A 25,814-nucleotide genomic window follows, 5' to 3' on the forward strand; every position below is an offset into this window, starting at 1 on the left:
TGATTATCTAGTAACAAATGAAATAGAAATTTTCAAAAGGAAATCATAACTAAGTAAAATAAAGATCACAAAGAGAAATACTTTCAGGGGTGAGGAGCCCTCAGATCGCCAAGCCTGACCCTCCAATCCGTCATTTTATCAGGGTCGTCAAGAAAATTAAAAATGAGACACCATAAAGTTACCAAAACAAAACAAAAAAATCATTCTTTCCTTTACCATCTAGATTCAACTAAGGATCAAAAACAATTGCTAAAAAGAGCCTGCACTGATTAACTATTGAGACTCAGCTGCAACACACTGGTGGTTTGCTTTCAAAATAATGACAAAAACAGTAACTCCTATCTTTAAAATAGGGAAGAAAAATTGCTTGCCCTCTCTAAGCATTAAAAAAAATGAGGCTGAGAATCAAAGGCAAGACTCCCTCTTGTGGAAAACATATACTATTCCATTTCACACCACCCATTAGTCAGAGTAAAGGGGTTTTGTGAGAATAATGGTTTCTTTTATGAGGGACTCATAATGGGTAACACAAGAAAAACCACTGACAACTTTTAACATGCACGTTCTGCTTGTACGGTACACACACACAGGCCGAGTCAGGATAAGAACACCCAGCAGCAAGTACTAAAAAGCCTTCACACTGTTATCAAAGTATTGGTATAACATATTCTTGGAATATTTGCCAGAATATTTAATAATCTAGAAAAACCATGATGAACTTAAATGACCGAAGAAAGGAAAAAGTATAAAGAACTTCTGACTAATGAGAGTTAAAAATGCAGATATAGTTGATAGAATGATTTCATGAATATTCAACTAAAAACCCTATTTTAGAACTGAAAAAAGCAAACTTTATAAAGGTAAGTAAAACTAGACGACTTTTAAAGGCAAAGTTCACTTTTAACAATGCAGTTATTTATATGCTGCTGAATAGTTAAAAAAAACCTTTAATTTGATTTCCAACAAGCTATGAAGACAATTTTTTTTAAATGAAGACATTTATTAACAATGAAAACTGCCTAAGTAAACAAAAAGAGTCTAACTCCTGAATATATCTGAATATAAACCTGAAAACAATCAGGGATGCTTCCTATTATACCAAATATCAATAGGTTAAAAAAAATATACATTTTAAGCTCAATAAATAAAGTTGATAAATGCTAAAATTTCAGAAACTATATATAAATATGCTTGGATATTAGAACAAAAAAAACCCCAGGAAAGTAGGTTTCTCCTACCATGTTTCTATTACAGGTCTGGGCCATACCCTGCTACTTTTACCAGAAGGTATCTTCCTGCCCTCAATTCCCACCAAAGGCCCAGCCTACTCATTTAACTGATTCCCTAATCTTGATGCAAAGACAATCAAGAAATGACTGTTGGTATGTTTTTCTAATCTATTATATATACACACATTTTTCCCTTGTGTTTTGCCTTCATCTTAAAATATTTGAACAAATGACATAATCATTTAATCAAATTAAATCCGCTGTTACAGTTCTTTTTAAAAAATTCAAAAGTAAAATTAACCTTCAATTTTTATTTTTCAAATCTGCAAAAAAGCCGATGTTTTCAAAGTATCAGTATGGTAAAATTCATTTATACAGCAATCTACCAAAATCCTCTAATAAGCAGCACTTCCCTAGTTTCACTAGAATAATTTTGGTTGATATTCAAGATTATGACCCTGAGATATGGAAAGACCTGGATATTATTTAAATCTATAAAAGGATTTAATAATGTATGACTTTAGTGTTACATATATTTTATAATATTCACAGTTTTCGAAAATGCATGGTATATGTAAGATAAGTAATTCTCAATTACAAAGATTTCCATTCTTAACCATGACAGATAAATTAGAATTTATTGAACCATAAAACAAAATTAAATACCACAGAATTGTTTTTTTAAATAAAGAGGATACATATCACTGAGAGTATTTTGCCTTTATCCTAAAAACTGCATGAAGATCTAAAGAAAAATAAAAATCTGATCTTAACTTCTACGCATTATAAGCCTTTGGGCTTTCAAGTATTTCTTCTTCAAATTATATTAAACCAAACCACACACACACATCGTTTGGTTACTTAATATTGGCATTAAAAGCTTACAAATATTGAACTGGGTGATAAAAGGCTACACATCTTTTAGTGTGAGCCAGTGGCACATCTTTTTCTCCCTAGTACCCCTAGAAGCACTAAAGAAACTTCTCCCTTTGGGCTGCTGGGAGAGACTCTCCACCCCAATTCTCTTTTCTGCAATGTTATCACGGCCAGCATTTATCAAAAGAACCCTCACATTCAGACCAGGACCTCACAGACGAGGAAAGGAGCACCCGCCCTGGTGAGTCCAGACAGAAATGAGCAATCACTGAGAAACGACGTTATCCCTGTGCCGCTCACATCTATGGGAGTATTAACATAGTGTTAAGAAACCTTTGGAGTCTATGCTAGAAATCAAAACACTACTATTTATATGAGTAAACTATATCCCCTATTCCATACCACTGACTCACCAAAGAACATCTGGAACATAATCAGCTCCAAAACTGGAGAACTATATATAAAGACACTGCCCTTAATTTAGAAATTAAGGAAAAATATTGAAAGGCTAAAAAATGTAACACATTACCCATTTCTTTGGTACTTTTTATATCTCTTTGTAGTAAAACAGCTTGGAAGAGAAGGCATCAAGTATTATTCATGGTCATCTTTAAAATTTAGTCACATTCCTTACCTTTCATTAGCTCTGTTTTAGTAATACACTTAAAATATCTAATAAATAGTTTGCCTTACCTTTTGCATACACATGTCAGCTATTATGGACAGAGGTATTGTAAGGCTTAGTGCAAGTGTGCCTATCAGTGATGAGGTAAGAAAGCAGCCCCTAAAAAGAAAAAAGAAAATATACATTTCCATATCAAAAAAGTAAAAGAACCAAAAAAAAACAATGATCAAAAACTATCTATCTTACAACATAGGCAAGAGAGATCAGGAGCAAAAATAAAAGCTCAGGATGGACTAAGACATAATGAAAAATAAAGTTACTAAGATCATTACTACAGTTTATCTTCAAGTATTAAAAATCCAATATATAAGTATACTAATTTCAAAAGACTTTATGCTATTTTCTAGATCTGCTTACAGACGTTATTCAACTTTTGATGTATAGCTTATATTAACATTCTTAATAAAACTGTCAAAAGAGTTGTTATAGTTTTGTGATAATGATACTCAGCTAACAAAGGAAACAGCTATATTAGAATTTCAGGACAATACCTCATAACACAGACTTTAACAAAGTGATAAGCCAACAGGTGGGTCGGTCATTAAAGCAAAAATATCTCACCCTCATTAAAAACTAAAGTAGTCTTTAGATGTGTGCTGCTCTTTTGATTTGGCTTAATATCGGAAAAAAAGAACTTGAGTATTTTTCAGGGATATTTCCTTGTGGTTTTTCATTTTTCTAGCAATTGTCCTAACCAAAACCTAAGCTCTTCGTTTTATTTTCACCTTGAACTATCAATGTTGGTATCAAATTTTGACATACCAATTGCATATAATTTTATATAGTTGAAGGAAAAAAATGAAGGAAAGCATTATATTGAATAGATATTTGGGTATATAAGAAGAAAATGAATTATAGGCCAAGATAAAACCATAATGTATATAATTAGGACTACAGACCCATGGAAATTATAGGCAAGTAAATTCTAGCTCAGTATATGTTAGGATTAACAATGCTGTCCTACAATAAAAGAGGCTATCTCTTGATAAAGTTTCACTTGAAGTATTCACCAGAGGCTGGACAATTAGTTCTTATTGATGTGGTAAAGAAAACTCAAGCGCTAGTCCACTATTCATGAGCTGATCTGTGAAAAGAGGGTTCAGGGATCAAATATCATTTTTTTTAATTAAAAATTTTTTTAATTAATTAATTAATTTATTTATTGGCCACACTGCAAGACTTGCAGGCGGGATCTTAGTTCCAGGACCAGGAATCAAACCGGGGCCCCCGCAGTGAAAGCGCTGAGTCCTAACCACTGGACCACCAGGGAATTCTCTTGTTGTTGTTTTTTTAATGCAGTACATGTTCTTAGAGATTTATAATGCAAAGTAGAATCACACTGAGTCTGAGATGAAGTATTAAAAACCCTGTTTGACTTATACCAGCTTTTCCCAATTTAGCTGATGGCTGAATACATCTGATTTATTTTTTTTAATTAATTAATTAATTTTTTGGCCGAGGCACGCAGCACGCAGGATCTTAGTTCCCTAACCAGGGATCGAACCTGTGCCCCCTGCAGTGGAAGCGCAGAGTCCTAACCACCAGACCACCAGGGAATTCCCCATTTGATCTATTATTCATTCAACATGCTCCAGGAAATGCTAAGACAGAGGACTAGGTGGATAATCTCACATCTATACTAGCAGTACAATATATGGAGTTAACAGTGCACTTAAAAAAATTTTTTTCCAATAAACAATGAGTGACAAGTACACATCTTTAATTTCCAAAAAATTCACAACTGCACTTCTAAATCTTTAGTATACTACTCAGCACCTGATTATATATGCTGAAGTTTGTTGTCTGTTTATAGTTAAACATACAATAATCTTGCCTTCCTAGAAAGAAATCATCATACACGCGAAGGTTATGACTTCTGATTTAACTATTTTTAATGATCTAAAAAGGTATAAAATACATAGATATGCTCCTTATAATTGTTTTGAATTACCAACAACACCTAGAATTGAAGGGATATGAAGTTTGTTTCATTACTGACTAACCTACTGCTTTTGAGTTGTAACCATAAGTACTCTTAAATGCTTGAGTGCAGAAGTATATCTGAAAAATAAACCTTTTTGAGGTCCTGAAAAATCCACCCCAGGTAAGGATAAACATAGCTTTGATCATAATGTATGATCCTGAGTGTCCAGTTTAGTCAACAATAAACACTCATATACACAGTTGGGAACATACATTGTGTTCCTTCTGTAGAGAATAACTTTGCAATTCTCTCAAAATCAAAAGTCTACACGTTTGGGGCTTCCCTAGTGGCGCAGTGGTTGAGAGTCCGCCTGCCGATGCAGGGGACACGGGTTTGTGGCCCGGTCCGGGAGGATCCCACGTGCCGTGGAGCGGCTGGGCCCGTGAGCCATGGCCGCTGGGCCTGCGTGTCCAGAGCCTGTGCTGTGCAGCGGGAGAGACCACAACAGTGAAAGGCCTGCGTACCGCAGAAAAAATAAAAAGTCTACACGCTTGATTCAGTCTTTTCAGTATTTATCCTATAGAATACTTACATGTATATGCAAAAACATATATGAGGATGTTCAATGCCATATTATTTACAAAGCAGAAGACTACAAACTAAAATGTCTCTCAAGAAGGAACTGGTAAAACACATTATGTTCTATGCATTATGTTACATAATAGATTGGAGCATAACAGATTAGAGTACTACATAGGCTTTAAAAAAATGAATCTAGTGGCTGATATGTAAAGATTTACAAGACAGTAATTTGTGTACAGAATGATATCCATAGTTTGCATGTTAAAAATAAAACAAATTGGAGTGGGGAGGATTAAGAGACTGATAACACACTTCTGTATATACAGACAATTTTGCAGAAGGCTTAGAAGTTAATAGTGGTTGCCTCTGGGGAAAAGAAATGAAAATGTGGGGCAGAAGGGAGATTACCTTTTCATTGTAATCCATTTTGTACACTTTTGTATGGATTACTCTCTTAATTTAAAAAAAGTTAAATACAAAAAGAATAAAAATATTTCAAAACATGTTATTTATTATTTAGCTATAAAATTTTCCAAGGGAGCAAACTCAGGAAAGCTCACATAATAGAGAGATTACATATGTCACAACTCATATTCATTCAACCCCAAAGCCTACATTAAAATCTGCTGACATGGGCTTCCCTGGTGGCGCAGTGGTTGAGAGTTCGCCTGCCGATGCAGGGCGCGCGGGTTCGTGCCCCGGTCCGGGAGGATCCCGCATGCCGCGGAGCGGCTGGGCCCGTGGGCCGTGGCCGCTGGGCCTGCGCGTCTGGAGCCTGTGCTCCGCAACGGGAGAGGCCCGCGTACCGCAAAGAAAAAAAAAAAAAAAAAAAAAAAAAAATCTGCTGACATAATGAAACTCTAGTGTATATATTTATTAAAAATAACTCTCTCGATAAATGAGTATTTTAATATTTGTAAATTTGTGGTATAGTCCATGTTTATGAGTCTCAATGTAATACGAACCATACTAAACCTTTCTCTCATCTAATATCCAAAAATTTTTTTAAATTACTTCTTTCAAATACGTAAAAACTCCTTGCTTTGAAATTTTCTAATCTAAGCTAAACTTAGAAAAGTAGGGAGTACAAACTTCTGTTAAAATACAGTGAGTGCATAATTGTTTAAAGCATATGGTTCACCGGGTTGAACCCTATGAAACTGCCATCAAAAATGGTTTAAGATCAACAATCCTTATGGTGCAACTAAGTTCAATCAAAACACTACCAGTAAGCAGTTTCATCTGCCCAGAACCAAGAGTGGAAAGAGGCAAGAGAAATGATAGAACAAAAGAAGTGATAGGACAAAAGAATGCGACATATGGTACATATTAATATATAAAAGAAAATATATAATTCTTTTTGGTTAAAAAAAACCGAGCACCTCAAATAATTTGTACAAAATGAGCAGATTTTAATACCAAAGAGTTTTAGATCAGCAAAGGAATCTAATTACACAAATTACTACATACAAAGTAAATCTTTAAGTACTACACGAAAGGGAGTGAGTACAGAGGATATCAAGAAAATAGAGATATTTCCTTAATTGGAGAGGGGAAAGAAATGTAGGCAGAGCATTAAGGAAGACTTGATGGAAAAGGCTATTTTTGTTGCAGTCTTTTGCAAGGGAAAACTAGTCAGTAGTCTTAAATGGTATATAATAAAATACATTTAGGAGTTTAGGTACAATTTGTGTTTCTTTTTAAGTTCGTATTAGATGGAAACAGGAGTAAGTATTAAGCTCTCTATTTGAAGTTTTCTTAAATTCCATATATGATACTGCTGTCAAACTATTTTAAGATTATTAGCATATATCAACATAGTTGATATTACAACATATCAAACTACGTTAAAATCTCAAGTTAATCAGAGCTTAGGGTTTATATATCTGCCTTACTCATATGAAAAGTCCTGAGAATAAACAAAACAAAAAAGTCTATGAGCAACCAAACAGACATTCCAAAGTCTCCTGAATAAGCAAAGTCCCCAGATTCTCACTTAGAATTCATGTATTCATACCTGGGATACACATCTCCTAAGTGTGACTGTCCATTAGATAATGATGCCTTTAATTAGCATAACACTCTACTTTCTAAAACATTCTATAAATTCAGATCATTCATATTCATTTATTCGTTCAGCAAAATTCACGAGCTCCTTCTATGTGCAAGCCACTACTCTATGCAATGGGTACACAGAAATTAAAAAAACAAAACACAGTTCCTGCTCTAATGGGGTTACTGTATTAAGCTATAAGTGTGTGCAGTGGGAAGGTGCACAGGAGGGGCCATCAGAAGACAGAAGAAATAGAAATGCTTAAACTAGCCAAAAGTCAATAAACTCATAACTAATAAATCATAGGGTAATAAACAGTACATACCACAACCACAGGAACTCTGAGAGCACTGTTCCAATAAGGCCATTAATGATAATGCACATTAATACTACTTTATTGGGAAACTCAAAGTCCTCAAATCCAGTATAATGAAGTAAAAAGAAACCTGGCCATAAGAGCAGCAGATTAAAGAGACCTACAAAACCTAAACATGTATAAAAGAGAGAAAAGTTAGTAACTGTGATTTATTTCAATTTTCCAAACTTATAACTCTACAATAAGAAAACGTTAGATTTTGCACAAAGGGCTTCAACAGGTTTCCTTAACTGAAATTTCTGTTACTTTTTCTTTTTCCTGTTACTTTTGTTTTTAAGTAAGTCTTAGGGAGAGATCAACACAAGAAGAAACTTTATCAAGCAACTGGTGATCACTGAGTCTTCAAGGTTCAACTATCCCACTGTATGGAGCAACTACTGCAGAACAAACCACTTAGAACAATTCAGAAAGAAGGGTTGCTAATCTTAGATTATAATAATGTAATGTCCTAGAACTTAAAGGAATAACTGGTGCGTGTATGTGTGTGTGTATTCAGCCTAAATTATTAAGAGGAACTAGACGGTTTACTCTCTGATTCGAATCACATTTATGTTTAAAGCACCCGTGCTATGCTAGGAATAATGGAGGAGGGTCCCCTAAAAAGATAAAATTTTTGCTTCCCACCTTCCCAAGAGCTCATAAGCTAGTCTGTGAGATTACACACATACGCCAATAGCTATTCAAGTATGAACTAAGCATGGACTATGTGTAAAGGAAGGCTATAATATTTAGTGGTTAAGTGTGTGTGTGCTCTGCAGTCTGATTGCCCTGGGTTCCAATCCCAGCTCTACCATTCACTAGTACTGTAATCTTTAGGCAAACTTTAGGCAAGATGCTCAACCTCTTGTAAACCTCAGTTTTCCAATCTATAAGTGTAAAACAATATTTAATTAGGTTACTAGGAAGATTAGACAAACATAAAATACAACACAGTACATGGCATGGAGTAAATAGTTAATAAAGGCTAGCTATTATTATTATAGAAACGTAAGCTTATATAAGACTACAACATGTGTATGTAAAGAAAAAAATATTATAATCTTATAGTAGTTTTTATTGGACTTTGTATATAGTTTAACACCACAATTCCACTACGAGATCCAGAGGTAACTATAGAGCTTTCCTAAAAGAAAATTAAATTACAGTAGGTATGTATTTTATATTTGCTGCTAAATAATAAACTAGTATTCAGGATGCCTAGTTAAATCTTAATAGGGCTGGAGCACCTACTCTCATCTGCTGCTGAAGACTCACAAGACCTGCCTTCTCTGAAGGACTGTCTTGGATAGCGACCAAGTCTGCCTTTCCCTGGAAGTCCCCACCCCTCCCCACTCCACACCCTGCGCAGCCGAATCCTAATGGCTCTAGGCCAGGACAGCTCTGAGGAGTGCCTAGACACATTACCTGCTCCCACTGTGCTCCCTGCCCAGGGACCTGCAATGAGCTGGGCCACGCCTCAACTGTACCAGAGATCGCGTGGTTCTCTCCCCTTCTCTATTCTTCTCCTCTCACGCCCTTGCCAGTCTTTCCTGCAGAGCACCCCTTCAATGGATCTCCCGCACCAAATCCCCGTCTCATACCCTGCTTCTAGGAAACCCAAGTTAAGACATCTAGTGATAAAAATAAAAAGGAACAAAACAACACACGTACAGAAGGCTTGTATAGTATTAAAAAGTTGTTCTAATTAAAACAGCAAAATTTGGCATTATCAAGAACCAAATCCCTTTTCTGTTCCCTGAACTATGAAACCTATGAAAACCCACATTTAGTAACAACTTTTGGATCTAGAGATAAAAGATCCAAATCACTTCACCTGTTCTCTAGACCCTCCAGAAGGCAGCCACATGCACTTCTGCTCTTTCCTAAAGTGAACACTCCAGCACAATGGACCTACTCACTGTTCCCTGCTATGCTCTGCTCACATCCCAGTGCCGAAAGAACCCTCCACGTCCCAACCCTAACTACTACTTCTCCAATCCTATCTATTCTAAAGCCCATGTCAAATTCATATTGCTTTCCATATCATGGCACATATGAAGATTAACCAAGTTATATGTCTGTTACTACTCTCCAATAAGAGTAAATAAGCAATTTTTCTTGAAAGCTGCCAATCTTAAAAAAAAACACTGTAAAACATTAACATTTTAATCCATTCCAGATGGAATTTTCTATGACTTTAAAATAAGACATCATTAAAATTATCTTCATGTTTAAAGTATACTTATTGAATTCTCTACTTGAAAGGAACTTGAGTGATCACCCAGTCTAGCGGCTTTTCAAAGGTTTTATTTTTGTTCATTTTTAGGTGAAGATATACAAACTATTTTTAGCAGAAAAATCATTTCTACAAATTAAATTATAATGCTAAAAAACCAACAAAGCAGAATTGCTCCAGCAGAAGCAGCAAAGGAGTCTGAGAACCAGACTCACACGTGCAATGCCACCTCCTTCCAACCTTCCCAGGATCCTCCATAAATCAGCTACTAACCTAGTCCAATCTTCTCATTTTCAGATGAGTATGAGATAAATGAAGTTATAACAGCTAGAGTCCATGTCTCCTGGTTCCCTGTAAGCTGCACTTTGAATTCTCATCACCATGTTTCTTTATCTATTGATATTCAGATATCTTTTGTAAGATATCTTGTCAATGTGTTCTTCTTTTGCAATCCTAGATATCACAAGTTCTTTACTGAGCTGATTTCAGGCAAAGGAGAATTTATAAATCATATTAGGCATTTACCAAAATTAAGAATTGATGCCAGAAACTATAACTGGATAATTTGAAAATCTATGTCATAAAAGAATCTGAGTCTTAAAGTGCAAATGGAAAACCTTCAAAAGACCTATAATTTTTAGTAAAAACAAGTACATAGACTGAAACAGTATTATACGTATCATTTTGGGGCAGTTTCCCCAATCTTACAGTTCAAAAAAGGCAAAATGCATAATACAACAGGCATACACTCACATACTTATAACAGCATAACCTGTCATATCAGTGAGGAAAATATCTGATTCACAGGCTGAAGACATTAATTTGAAAAAGGTGTTAGAAGGAATGTCTTTACCTCACACTGAGGGAATGAGCGTTTCCTCACAGGTGCACAACTATGCAGAACAAGGTAAGAGAAAAACATTGAGATTGGACTTCATAATCTTTAAAATCTAATGGTTTTAAAGAATCATATGGGGGAGTGGGGAGGAAGACTTCCCTATTCCCTCCAAAAAACAAAAATGAAAACCCTAAGTTAATCATTCAGAGTAAATAGCCTCACAAGTTAAACATAGTCTTACCAAAGAACATTGGAATATCCAATTTATCTTCTCTGTCTACTTTTCTCTTGATCATAACAATATAGACAGCATAGAGCATGGCTCCAACAAGAGACCAAATGGAACCTGTAAAAATCAAGACAATAATTTAAAGCATCTGTTCATTAACTCATTTACCACACACTTATTTAAAATCTGACACAGTCAGCTCCTATTTCAAGAAATCAGTATTCAAATATGAAAAGATAAAGCATAACCCACCTTATCCATGGCCTCCAGGAATATAGGAAAGAGTTTAAAGTATAAACAAATAAATGCAAAAACATTCACCTCAATGATCTAACCAATGTTATACATGTTATATTACCAACTTTTTGGTATTTAATTTTGAAATGCATACTTCATATTGTCCCCTACATAAGCAATTATGACATCTGACAGAGCCAACTTAACAAGGCTTCCTTCCCTCTCTAAGCTGTTGTTTATATTGTTCTCCCCACTGCTATGTATAATTTTTAATATACATTCTACCACCATTTTCAAGACCCTATTAAAGTCCCACCACTGCCACCAAGCATCCTCTTTCTACTCCACTGAATTTCCATCCTTGTCTTCTATTTTAGATAATGTAATACTTACTATAGTTAAATATAGTGTTATTTTATTCTCTAGGGGCTTTATTTTGTTAATCATATATTATTGATTAAAATCAAAAACTCCTTGACAACTGTAAACACATAATGTATACTTTTTAATGTTCTAAAATATCTAACATAATGTAGGGCTCACAGTACCTGCATAATAAATATGGATTCTCTTTAATATATTAACTCGCAAGAACATTTAAGTAAGCCTTTAAAAGCAGCTGTATAGGGCTTCCCTGGTGGCGCAGTGGTTGAGAGTCTGCCTGCTGATGCAGGGGACACGGGTTCGTGCCCCGGTCCGGGAAGATCCCACATGCCGTGGAGCGGCTGGGCCCATGAGCCATGGCCGCTGAGCCTGCGTGTCCGTAGCCTGTGCTCCGCAACGGGAGAGGCCACAGCAGTGAGAGGCCCGCGTACCGCAAAAAACCGAAACAAACAAACAATAAAAACAGCTGTTAAAGGTGCTATCTGCCTGGTGACCATATTCAATACTTTAATCAATTATCCAAAAGTCCAGTATTTCATTAAATCTATTTATTATTACTATTACTACTAAACTATTTTTAAAAAGCAAAGGGAAAGCCTGTCAACAAAATCTCTCACACACACACAACAAATATACATATTGTTTTACACATACAGATCTGCTCTGGGTGAGAAAGAGGTAAGGCAGTTCAAGACACAGCTCCCTGGGCAGTAACCAGGAATAGTTTAGAAAGCACTGTTGTATTTAATAAACTTTAAATGTCTAAAGAAAGTATCCAGAAGGAGGGACTTCCCTGGTGGTCCAGCAGTTAAGACTCCACGCTCCCAATGCAGGGGACCCAGGTTCAATACCTGGTCAGGGAGCTAGATCCTGCATGCTGCAACTAAAGATCCCACATGCCACAACTAAAGATTCCGCATGCTGCAACTAAGATCCTGCATGCTTCAACTAATAGCCAGCGCAGCCAAGTAAATAAATAAATGAATATTTTTAAAAATAAATAAAAAATAAAGTATCCAGAAGGAAACCAGTTAAGCTAGATTTTGATTACCCTTCTTTTGTTAAATCTAAACAATGGATCAAAAACGACGTGTTTACTGTAGTAGTAACTGTTTCAGGCAAGAATCAAAAGTGAAAGACAAAATTAGCAGGCAGGTACAAGCATGATGGATAGGATATATGTATAGCCTCAGTATCTATTACAAGATGATTTTTACTTACAAAGGGAAAAATCAGTAACTACACTAGAGCAACCTGACACACCACTTGAAAATTAATGTCACCAGTAATGGGACAAATCAACATCATGTGCCTTCTGATATGATATACTTATCAGGATACAATATCACTTCCATCATATTCTTGCCAAAAATGCACAACATAAATTTAACCATAAGGAAATATCAGACAAACTCAGATTGAAGGACATTCTACGAAACAAGTGGACAGTATCCTCCAAAAATATTAAAGTTATGAAAGACAAGAAAAGACTGAGGGATAGTTCCAGATTAAAGAAAACTAAGGAAACATGACAACTAAATGCAATAAATGATGTTGGACCAGGAAAAGAACATTAGTGGAAAAAATGCTGAAATCTGAAAAGGATCTACAGACTAAATAAAAATTATTGTAATCACTGTTAATTCCTGATTTTTAAACCTGTACTGTAGTTATGTACATTGTAAATAGTTACGAGAATCGGGGGGAGTGCTATATGAGAGTTCTGTGAAATATTTTTTAATTTTTTTACATTATTTCCAAAGGAAAAGTTAAAGAAAATAAGGCCTTGTTAGTGCTCACCCTGTGTGTGTGTGTGTATGCACGCATGTGTGTGGACATGCACATGCATGATGACATGCACAGAACTTTTCTTGTATACTCTAACAGAAAGAATGCAGAATCAGATACTTACCTATTGGGTCTCTTCCAGCAGATTTTTCAGACTCTGACAGGTTTACCAGCACAACACCTCCGATGCTATGAGAATAACAGTCATTACTGACAAGTAAAATAATAAATTCCTTCAAAAGACTAACCTCAAAGATCAAAATTATTTACAAGTAATAAAGACTAATCTCAACTTTGGGTAAAACTATCAAAGAATGAATGATTTAATTAATAATATCTAACAATATTATCGGTATAGTATAAGTGCTATACTTATTTTTTTTTTTTTTTAAACATCTTTATTGGGGTATAATTGCTTTACAATGGTGTGTTAGTTTCTGCTTTACAACAAAGTGAATCAGCTATACATATACATATGTTCCCATATGTCTTCCCTCTTGCGTCTCCCTCCCTCCCACTCTCCCCATCCGACCCCTCCAGGCCGTCACAAAGCACCAAGCTAATATCCCTGTGCCTTGCGGCTGCTTCCCCCCAGCTATCTACCTTACTACTTTTGTTAGTGTGTATATGTCCATGACTCTCTCTCGCCCTGTCAAAACTCACCCTTCCCCCTCCCCATATCCTCAAGTCCGTTCTCCAGTAGGTCTGCGTCTTTATTCCTGTTTTACCCCTAGGTTCTTCATGACATTTTTTTTTCCCTTAAATTCCATATATATGTGTTAGCATACGGTATTTGTCTTTTTCTTTCTGACTTACTTCACTCTGTATGACAGACTCTAGGTCTATCCATCTCATTACAAATAGCTCAATTTCATTTCTTTTTAAGGCTGAGTAATATTCCATTGTGTATATGTGCCACATCTTCTTTATCCATTCATCCGATGATGGGCGCTTAGGTTGTTTCCATCTCCGGGCTATTGTAAATAGAGCTGCAATGAACATTTTGGTACATGACTCTTTTTGAATTTTGGTTTTCTCAGGGTATATGCCCAGTAGTGGGATTGCTGGATCATATGGTAATTCTATTTGTAGCTTTTTAAGGAACCTCCATACTGTTCTCCATAGTGGCTGAACCAATTCACATTCCCACCAGCAGTGCAAGAGTGTCCCCTTTTCTCCACACCCTCTCCAGCATTTATTGTTTCTAGATTTTTTGATGATGGCCATTCTGACTGGTGTGAGATGATATCTCATTGTAGTTTTGATTTGCATTTCCCTAATGATTAATGATGTTGAGCATTCTTTCATGTGCTTGTTGGCATTCTGTATATCTTCTTTGGAGAAATGTCTATTTAGGTCTTCTGCCCATTTTTGGATGGGGTTGTTTATTTTTTTGTTATTGAGCTGCATGAGCTGCTTGTAAATTTTGGAGATTAATCCTTTGTCAGTTGCTTCATTTGCAAATGTTTTCTCCCATTCTGAGGGTTGTCTTTTGGTCTTGGTTATGGTTTCCTTTGCTGTGCAAAAGCTTTGAAGTTTCATTAGATCCCATTTGTTTATTTTTGTTTTTATTTCCATTACTCTAGGAGGTGGGTCAGAAAGGATCTTGCTGTGATTTATGTCATAGAATGTTCTTCCTATGTTTTCCTCTAAGAGTTTGATAGTTTCTGGCCTTACATTTAGGTCTTTAATCCATTTTGAGCTTATTTTTGTGTATGGTGTTAGGGAGTGATCTAATCTCATACTTTTACATGTACCTGTCCAGTTTTCCCAGCACCATTTATTGAAGAGGCTGTCCTTTCTCCACTGTACATTTCTGCCCCCTTTATCAAAGATAAGGTGTCCGTATGTGCGTGGGTTTATCTCTGGGCTTTCTATCCTGTTCCACTGATCTATCTTTCTGTTTTTGTGCCAGTACCATACTGTCTTGATTACTGTTGCTTTGTAATATAGTCTGAAGTCAGGGAGCCTGATTCCTCCAGCTCCTTTTTTCGTTCTCAAGATTGCTTTGGCTATTCGGGGTCTTTTGTGTTTCCATACAAATTGCGAAATTTTTTGTTCTAGTTCTGTGAAAAATGCCAGTGGTAGTTTGATAGGGATTGCATTGAATCTGTAGATTGCTTTGGGTAGTAGAGTCATTTTCACAATGTTGATTCTTCCCATCCAAGAACATGGTATATCTCTCCATCTATTTGTATCATCTTTAATTTCTTTCATCAGTGTCTTATAATTTTCTGCATACAGGTCTTTCGTATCCTTAGGTAGGTTTATTCCTAGATATTTAATTCTTTTTGTTGCAATGGTAAATGGGAGTGCTTTCTTGATTTCACTTTCAGATTTTTCATCATTAGTATACAGGAATGCCAGAGATTTCTGTGCATTCATTTTGTATCCTGCTACTTTACCAAATTCATTGATTAGCTCTAGTAGTTTTCTGGTAGCATCTTTAGGATTCTCTATGTATAGTATCATGTCATCTGCAAACAGTGACAGCTTTACTTCTTCTTTTCCGATTTGGATTCCTTTTATTTCCTTTTCTTCTCTGATTGCTGTGGCTAAAACTTCCAAAACTATGTTGAATAAGAGTGGTGAGAGTGGGCAACCTTGTCTTGTTCCTGATCTTAGTGGAAATGCTTTCAGTTTTTCACCATTGAGGATGATGTTTGCTGTGGGCTTCTCATATATGGCCCTTATTATGTTGAGGAAAGTTCCCTTTATGCCTACTTTCTGGAGGGTTTTTATCATAAATGGGTGTTGAATTTTGTCGAAAGCTTTCTCTGCATCTATTGAGATGATCATATGGTTTTTCTCCTTCAATTTGTTAATATGGTTTATCACATTGATAGATTTGCGTATATTGAAGAATCCTTGCATTCCTGGAATAAACCCCACTTGATCATGGTGTATGATCCTTTTAATGTGCTGTTGGATTCTGTTTGCTAGTATTTTGTTGAGGATTTTTGCATCTATGTTCATCAGTGATATTGGCCTGTAGTTTTCTTTCTTTGTGACATCCTTGTCTGGTTTTGGTATCAAGGTGATGGTGGCCTCGTAGAAGGAATTTGGGAGTGTTCCTCCCTCTGCTATATTTTGGAAGAGTTCGAGAAGGATAGGTGTTAGCTCTTCTCTAAACGTTTGATAGAATTCACCTGTGAAGCCATCTGGTCCTGGGCTTTTGTTTGTTGGAAGATTTTTAATCACAGTTTCAATTTCAGTGCTTGTGATTGGTCTGTTCATATTTTCTATTTCTTCCTGATTCAGTCTTGGCAGGTTATGCATTTCTAAGAATTTGTCCATTTCTTCCAGATTGTCCATTTTATTGGCATAGAGTTGCTTGTAGTAATCTCTCATGATTTTTTTTATTTCTGCCGTGTCAGTTGTTATTTCTCCTTTTTCATTTCTAATTCTATTGATTTGAGTCTTCTCCCTTTTTTTCTTGATGAGTCTGGCTAGTGGTTTATCTATTTTGTTTATCTTCTCAAAGAACCAGCTTTTAGTTTTATTGATCTTTGCTATCGTTTCCTTCATTTCTTTTTCATTTATTTCTGATCTGATTTTTATGATTTCTTTCCTTAAGTGCTATACTTATATTAACTCATTTAATCCACATAAAATGCCCAATATTACCTTATAAGGAAGGTATTATTATTATTATCATTCCCATTGTACACATGAGAAAATTATACATAACGCACAAAGAAATGAAGTAACTTGACCAAAATCACACAGCTGGGATTGAAACGCAGGCAGTCTACTTCCAGAGTTCAGTGTTCTTACCTGCTATGCTATCTTCTGCCTTTCAATTAGGAAAAAATTAACCAACTTGTCATCCCTCTTCCAATCTTTTTTGGCAATGTACAAACATCAAAACCCATATAAACCTAGCAATGGCACTAACTCTCACTGGTAAAACCAAAATTAATGGTAAAACTATCCTTAAATATTTAAATAACTAAATTAATCCCATTATTTTAATGTAAAAATAAGACCAAGTTAAGAATGTAGAGAAATCAAGATGTTATTCCTTCATTCAACTGTTGCTTATTAGCTAAACTTCAGGTTAAGCAATGAACAAAAGAGATGTGGTTCCTGTCCTCATGCAGCCTTATACTGTCTTTCTACTTCTATGTATCTTTCTACTTCCATTAAGACAATGAAAAGTTAGAAATAGGCATGAATTTTGAACAAAGTTGGATAAACCTCATCACTTCCCTATGACAAATATACTGTATTTCCCTAATGCAAAAATATGTTTGGCTAAAACATGGGCCAATCATGCAAAAAGAATAAATTCCTAGTGTCCACAGTCTACATGGTAAATTAGTTGGTTCAACCAGATTGCCCATGGAAACTACCATGGTCAAGTTACCCTTATATCTAAAAGAGAGAAACACCACTTATGTGATTGCCAGTCTCTACGATAATCACTTTCTATATACATCCTTCCAAACTTTAAAACAAGACTGCAAAGTAGTAGATGATATTATCAGCATTTTGTCATCTAGGAAATCCTCTCAGAGAGTTTAGGGCAAGTGCCCAGGGGCAAAAAGCAGAGCTCTGATTCAAACCCAGCTCTGATAGTTCAGAAACACTAATCTTTCTGGTAAATTATTCTGCTACCTTCTCTGATTTCTGATTTTCTCTCACAAAAACAACAGCTTCATCAAACCAACATGTCTGTTTTGAGTATTGACTGTGAGCAAAGCTTTATGCTAGGCCTTTGATGACACACAGAAGTAGAAAACAAGGTTCTGACCTTCAAGGGTTTATAATCTCGTAGGGATACAAAGTTAAATAAAGTAAAAGATTTAAGTTAGTCATTAATGATACTTATGTATTGTGTTACAAACAGTAATATAAAATTGCCAGATAATTTATACAGAAATAATCGAAAGATTGAGGCTGAGACAATCAGAGAAGACCGCAGGTTAGATTTCCAGAAGTGGGAGAAGTGAAAACTGAAAACTAAACAAAAAGCGGAACTTGTTTTAGGAAAAGGAAACAGAAACTTGGGAGCTTATGAGGATTAACATCCAGTTAAACGTGAATGTCGGTACAATACTTAGCAGTCCACAGTCGCGTGAACGGGAACCAAAGCTGCTCTGGGGTCCTCCCTCCAGTTACCCTCCCCAGGAAGGTTTCAAAAACTAGCCAAGGATGTGATGCAGAGCTGAGTAGCATAATGTCCCTTTAAAACCTTTTATCCTCATCTATCTTTGCCTATACAGTATATTATAATATAAACTATCATCTATCATTACCAGAAATGCTTTAAACATTGCATTTTTAAGCAGAATAAACTAGCTATTACACTATATTCTTACCTTAAAATTACAGCTAATAGTTTAGAAAGAGTAAATCTATCTCCACTGTTACTTGGAAACATTGCAGCAAGGATTAAGGTAAAAAGTCCTATGGAGAGAAAAGGATAAAAAAAAAGATACATTAGCTTAAATACTGTCAAAATTATTTATTACCAACTTGACTGTTTAAATAAGTTAATTAGACACCTAACTTTTAAACTAATTTTTGTCATTTTTAAATGACTAAGACTGCAGTTACCTAGGCTGAAATGTTCAGAGATCACACATGAAAACAGCCTCCAAATGAAACCATGTTTGTTTCAACAGTACAGATCAAGTACAGTCCTGTTTATTTTAAAACTAATAAGAGAGCTAAACTGAGCATTCAGAGTAACATTCTGACCTCATCATAATCAAGCATGTGAACTAAAGTTATTTTTACAGCTTCAAAAATACTTTTTTTATCTTCCAGATTTGGAAGGTGATTCAATTTTAAAAATAAAACACCTTTCATAGGGCAAATTATAGTTATGAAATAAGCAATTACATTTATCCAAAGGGTTGAAAAAAAGATCTTTAGAAAGAATATGTGAAAGGAAAGATAGCTACAATACAGAGTCAGCCTATAAAACTTTAATATATTGTTGCATAAAAAATACTGTAAAGTATTGGAAGCAATATAAATAGCACAAGGCTATGGCACAAAAGTTAAAGATTAAATAGTAGTTATACCAATACACATTAGAAAGAATGAAATAATTTAAAACAAGATAAAAATATATGTATATGTACACATATATATCAGAAATAGGTCTTGAGTTATAATACAGATTTTGAAGACAAATTTCTTACCAGAAGTTGAGGACAAAATATTAACTATAGCAACTTTTGTGTCTGAAAGTGCTTCTTGATATGACAAATTTGCCAAAAACCACTAAAGAAATAGAAAATAAAGTGAAACCTAATAAATGACTTTTTATATTTGTCATTATAATTTATAGTCCCCTCCTTTTTTTCTCCCTCTAAATACTGCTATCATAAGTTTTAAAATCTGCTTTGTACTGAAAAGTCACAGGCCCAAAAAGAAGACAAACATTTATATCAGACCTAATATCTTTGCTATCCAATTTCCCTTAAGAAATTAACAACAGTTGGTTAAAAATTAGCACTGGTCAGGCTTTTTTAAAAATTAGGGTAAATTTAATATCAAATCAACATTGAAATTTGCTTTATCCAAGCACTGATAGTACTCTATTAAGTTTATCTAAATCAAATTTAGGTTGGGGGGAGTTCTCAAACATTGAAATACGTGCAGATGAATATAACATGATGAGAAATCGATTGAACAAGGTGATGCCTAAGGGGATGGATGGAACTAGCCAGATGGATAGACAAAAGGTTATATTCACTTTGGGAATTTTTAAGTGTCCAAGAAATTGTGAATTTACTGGCTAACTGTGATTGTTTCTCTGATTCTCAGTTTTGAGACATAATATAAAGAGGTCTCATAACTTTGAATATAATGAAGGAAGTTTTCCAGCTATGAGGATTTTTTTTCTTTTTTCCCTTTTGCTTGTCTAGGCTAGGTTATTCTTATATTCCCAACCCTGTGCCTACTTTGATTTAGAGAATAAGAAATAGGACCTCTTTTGATGAAGCCTGGTGTGTGTGTGTGTGTCTGTGTGTGTACGTGCATCCAAAGTTCATTTATTTTTACTGCTATCAGATAATCTAATACAGTTTACCACAACTCATCCATTTTTCTGTTGATGAACACTTTTTGACTATTTCAAACAATGCTACCAAGAATATTCTAGCATGTGCCTCCTGGGGCATATATGCATGAGTGCCCCTAATGTAGTATATACTAAGAAGCAGATTGCTGGGTCAAAGTAAATTAACTGCTTGTCTAACTGTTTTCTGTTACTTAAACAGACTGACTGGATAATCATATTCTACTGGAGAATGACTTGTCTCTATTAAGGGAGGGACATCTCTTGATATCTCTCAGAACTTGTAGTTAAGTGAGAAGTATAGTTATTAGCATTTATATTTCAAAGAAGCAGTATAGACACATGATCTTAGAGCTAGATCTTACTGCTAGGAGGCAGCAGATGGCTGAGTGTCTAGAAGTCTTCATTCAGTATACACTGTACTCAAAGCTAAAGCCAGACTCTGATTCCATCTGTAGTCCTCTGACTTCCTAATTTCACTTGACTATCTAAATAAGAAAATGAGGTTAGCAACTGGTAAGATGGGCAATATCAAATATATATGACAACAGGGGCCACAATCTGCTTGCAGTTGAAGTGCTAAAAAAGAAGCAGAGGGCTTCCCTGGTGGCGCAGTGGTTAGGAGTCCGCCTGCCGATGCAGGGGACATGGGTTCACGCCCCGGTCCGGGAAGATCCCACATGCTGCGGAGCGGCTGGGCCTGTGAGCCATGGCCGCTGGGCCTGCGCATCCGGAGCCTGTGCTCCGCAACGCGAGAGGCCACAACAGTGATGGGCCCGTGTACCGCAAAAAAAAAAAGCAGCAGAAGATTCTGCCCTTAATTATCTTTTGGAGATCCTCTACAAGAATAGACCATGCTTGTGGGGTGATAATTAGCTTTCTTGACCCACTTTCCTTACCACTTTAATACTTAAATACTGTGCTCATTTTCCAAACAATCTTACTGGTCTCTGCTAATGTGAGATAAAGAAATAAAAACAGACAACTTAGATTGCAGGAATTCAAAGAGTATAACTACTCCTCATTAGCTATGAACTCTTTCCAGAAAGATCTTCCCATTCTCCAGCTCTCCCCAAACTCCATTCTCTGGCTTTCAAACCCAAGGCAGCCTCATCACAAAAGAAGACCATCTCAACTGCCCTCGGGTAAAAATTATCTTTACAATGTTTCCTTTCATTATTCCAGAGTTGAGGACAACCACTTACTATTAATTAAGCTGTCACAAATAATTTATATAGTATTTCATTATTTCATGAGTGATAATTCATTTTAAAATTAGCATAAAAGCCTGTATGACCTAAATTACATCTTACAGAAAAAATTAAAACACCATAAGTCCTAATGAGACAAGAATTAAAGGACTGGCAAATACAGTAATCATTAACTCCTTTTGACCTACAATGTACAATACAGTAGCCACTAGCCACATGTGACTACTAAGCAAATGAAATGTGGCTACATTGAATTGAAGTGTTTAGAAATTGAAATAAAAACTGAAATTGAAATGAAACAGAAACAGAAATTGAAATGAAATAGAAATTGAAATGCTTAAAAATGGAAATGTTTAGAAGATTTTAGTACAAAGAATGTAAACTATCTCATCAATAATTTTTATATTGATAATATTTTGAAGTGTTTTACATATAGTGGGTTAAATAAAAATATAGTATTAAGGGACTTCCCTGGTGGCGCAGTAGTTAAGAATCTGCCTGCTAATACAGGGGACATGGGTTCGAGCCCTGGTCTGGGAAGATCCCACATGCCCCAGATCAACTAACCCGTGTGCCACAACTACTGAGTCGGCGCTCTAGAGCCCACGAGACACAACTACTGAGCCTGCATGCCACAACTACTGAAGCCCACGTGCCTAGAGCCCGTGCTCCGCAACAGGAGAAGCCACCACAATGAGAAGCTCCGCACTGCAACAAAGAGTAACCCCCACTCGCCGCAACTAGAGAAAGCCCACGCGTAGCAACGAAGACCCAACACAACCAAATAAATTAATCAAAAAAATATATATATATATAGTATTAAAAGTAACTTGTTTCTCTCTCTTTTTTTTAATGTGGCTACTAGAAAATTTAAAAATACCTATGTGACCTGCATTTGCACATTATATTTCTATTGAACAGCATTGCTCTAGAGCTCATCCAAGCTTATCACTCTATGAAGTCGGTTTTCTAAAAAGATATATACCTGGACTATATTACTCTGACTTTCTACAGAAATGCCTTTACTTAAGATTAACACAGCTCCCTGCTCTTATAACTTACTTAAGGTTGATTTTTCAAGAAAGACTATTAAAGGTGGAAGCAACGTAAGTGTACATCAATGGATGAATGGATAAACAAAATGTGGTATATACATACAGTGGAATATTACATAGCCTTAAAAATGAAAAATATTCTGACACATGCTACAAAGATGAACCTTAAAGACACTGTGCTAAGTGAAATAAGCCAGTCACCAAAGGAAAAATACTGTATAATTCCATTTCATATGAGGTGCACAGAGCAGTCAAATTCACAGAGACAGAAAGTAGAACGGTGGCTGTCAAGGGCTAGGGAGGTGGAAAGAGAAGTTGTCATTTAATGGGTATAGTTTTAGTTTTTGCAAGATGAAAAAAGTTTCTGCTGATAGACAGTGGTGATGGTTGCAAAACAGTGTGAATGTATTTAATGCCAGTGAACTGTACACTTAAAAATAGTCAAAACAGTAAGTTTTATGGTAGGTATATTTTACCACAATTTTTCTAAAAGGCTGTTATCTGTACGTATCTACCTGTAAATCTGCTATACAGAATACTGCCTTTCTACATAAGAACCTATGAAATATATTCTCTCAGTTTTGAGTTAGGAAAAGTTTATTTTATCAATAGATGACAAACTGTGTAACTCAGGAAGTTTTTCCTTTTTTCCTTTCTGCCCATTTGTCTAGAGATGAACTGTGTGCTTTCTTTCTTTCTTTCAATGGAAGTTCCTGATATAATCAACCCATTCCACAGCCAGTTTGCACCCTACACAGACATTATCTGTTAGTCTGGCTCTTATCCACCCCTCCTTTTTAAACTTTTACTTTATAGATCCTTTTATCCTTTTTCCCCTCAAGTCTCCTTTAAAAATTAGGAGATATAATTAATAAATCTTAGTCTTGCCTTATTTAAAACAAGCAAACTGAAATCACAATAGCATAATCCAAATATATGAGCCTTTTAAATTAACTTTATTACAATATGTAATTATCATATTACAACTCCCAAAGATTCTTTTATTTGTACTCCTGAATATATTAATCAAGGTATCACTAAAACAGAGGTTATTCAGTTAGAGGATGGTGAAAAATTGGCTATGCAGTAAATATGAGAGGCAAAACTGTAAAGTAAAAAAAGCTTATAATCAGGCTAATAATATTGACATTAGCATTGTATTATCTAGTGGTTTAAAATGCTCAGTATAAATTTGAACCTTAAAGGCCCATACTAAACCACCTTGGAATAGTCTACTTCCAATGATACATATAGAAAAGAGCACTGAAATTCATTTTTTTAATTGTAAATCAGAGTTTACTAACTCAGACAAGTTATCTAATCCCAGATTAGCCCAAAATAATATTTTATTTGCTATATGAATATTTTATTGAAACATTAAGCATATTTTTGTTTCTATATTAAAATAATTAAGAAGCCATAAACAATATTATAAGAAACAATGAAAAAATGTTTACTATGAGTATTTATAAAATATTTGACCACATTTATATGAATTTAAAATAAAACCTCAAAAGGACTTATTTGAAGAAGTTAATGCAATCAATGCAAACTCTTATCTGGACATTTACTAGTGCTTGTATGTATCATAGTGTGAAATAACTCTATTCGTTATTCTGACCATGAGGCAATGTCAAATTCTAAATATACATGAGTGGTTGTAGTGTATAGTAATTTATTGAATTCTTTTACGTATGCCTAGTATTTATTACTTTTAACACTCTAATTTCCCTATGATAGCAGATAACAGAGTTTTAAAGTCATGACTAAAGCAACCTAATAGTCTTAAACTTTAATACTATATTGTTGGTATGTCTACTGTCTTAAAGTCAAATTCCAAACATATAATAAAGAGAAGACTTACCACAAAGCAAAAAAAAAAGCTAATTTTTTGCTACTTGAGTTGCAGTTAGTTTCCCCACAGTTTTGAGTAAGGATTCTTGTTCTTTCATGGTAGGATATGACATGCGAGACAACTTAGCTTCCAATGCATGGCTTGATGGAAGCTGTCGAATCTCCATGATATTACTAAACCTTACACGAGACTTTTTGGGAGCTTGAAAGGAAAGTAAAGTATAAAATCATTAAACATTTCCCCTCGCATCCAAAAAATGTCACAAGTTTTTAATTTACTTATAAATGCATATTATTTAACCCATCTATAATCATATTTGAACAGTCAAAAAAAAAACCAGTTAAATTATTACATGGGACAGCTCTGCTCATCAAAAGAGTTGGTAGGAAAAATGTTTCCATCTATAAAAATTTTGAAGGTTTTTAAAATGAGACCAATATTCAACAAAGTTTCAAACAACTGCCTGGTTCAGGATTATAGTATGATTATTATTTAGCATTTGTAGTAAAAGTTTATTTGGATTTTTCCTCATAGATATCCAATTTATGAGAATTATTTTCCTGGTCAAGCACACAGAACATTCTTCTGTAGTTCCATTCCTTGAAAGAGAATATCGTGGATGAATACTGTGCGTTACATTGAAGCTGGCATTCTTTACCATGTTCAAAGAACCAGCAAAACTCCTGTAATTTGCTATCAAGGTCTTTGATGGCTGGTTGAAGAGGATACTGTTCATTAATAAATATATCTCTATATACATAATAACACCATAGAGATTTCTGGTATTTGGAAGTTATTTCCATTGAATTAATAAAAACATCCAGTCAACTGGACAACTACAGGCTGAGCCAACACCACATGGAACAGAAGAACTGCCAGGTGATCCCAGGCAACCCACAGAACCACTAAGTTTTGGGATGGCTTGAATGAAGCTAAAACTTCCACCCACTTCTAAGTTATGAAATTCTAAGTTTTGCTTACATTTTTCAGTATCAATGTTTGTGTTCTCAGGTTTTTCACTCGGAAGATCATGAAATTTCACAGGAACATAAAGAGGTTCACTCTGGAATGCAGCAAAAACAGGAACAAATATAAACAAGTATAATAGCTGATATACTGGCTAAATTTAAGTGGATGGTATATAGACACAGATACCACCCAAAACAGGGACTGTTCACCACCGTGTTTTATACAGCATAATTTTCCCAAAATGCATTTTCAAGACTTATACAGGAAACTCA

The 25,814-nt window shown here is 35.2% G+C and overlaps 1 protein-coding gene across 1 annotated transcript in view; it reads right to left on the minus strand.

Moving 5' to 3' along the window:
• Positions 1-25,814, minus strand: part of SLC35F5 (solute carrier family 35 member F5) — a 53,084-nt gene that overhangs the window by 5,405 nt on the left and 21,865 nt on the right. Inside the window, 9 exon segments of the mRNA XM_032637515.1 lie at positions 2,799-2,889; positions 7,675-7,834; positions 11,020-11,124; positions 13,541-13,605; positions 18,741-18,828; positions 19,572-19,653; positions 24,583-24,609; positions 24,611-24,774; positions 25,555-25,636. Of these exon segments, the coding sequence (XP_032493406.1) occupies positions 2,799-2,889; positions 7,675-7,834; positions 11,020-11,124; positions 13,541-13,605; positions 18,741-18,828; positions 19,572-19,653; positions 24,583-24,609; positions 24,611-24,774; positions 25,555-25,636 (864 nt within the window).

This window comes from Phocoena sinus, chromosome 7 (genome assembly GCF_008692025.1).
Source record: "Phocoena sinus isolate mPhoSin1 chromosome 7, mPhoSin1.pri, whole genome shotgun sequence".
In the NCBI taxonomy this organism is placed as follows: domain Eukaryota; kingdom Metazoa; phylum Chordata; class Mammalia; order Artiodactyla; family Phocoenidae; genus Phocoena; species Phocoena sinus.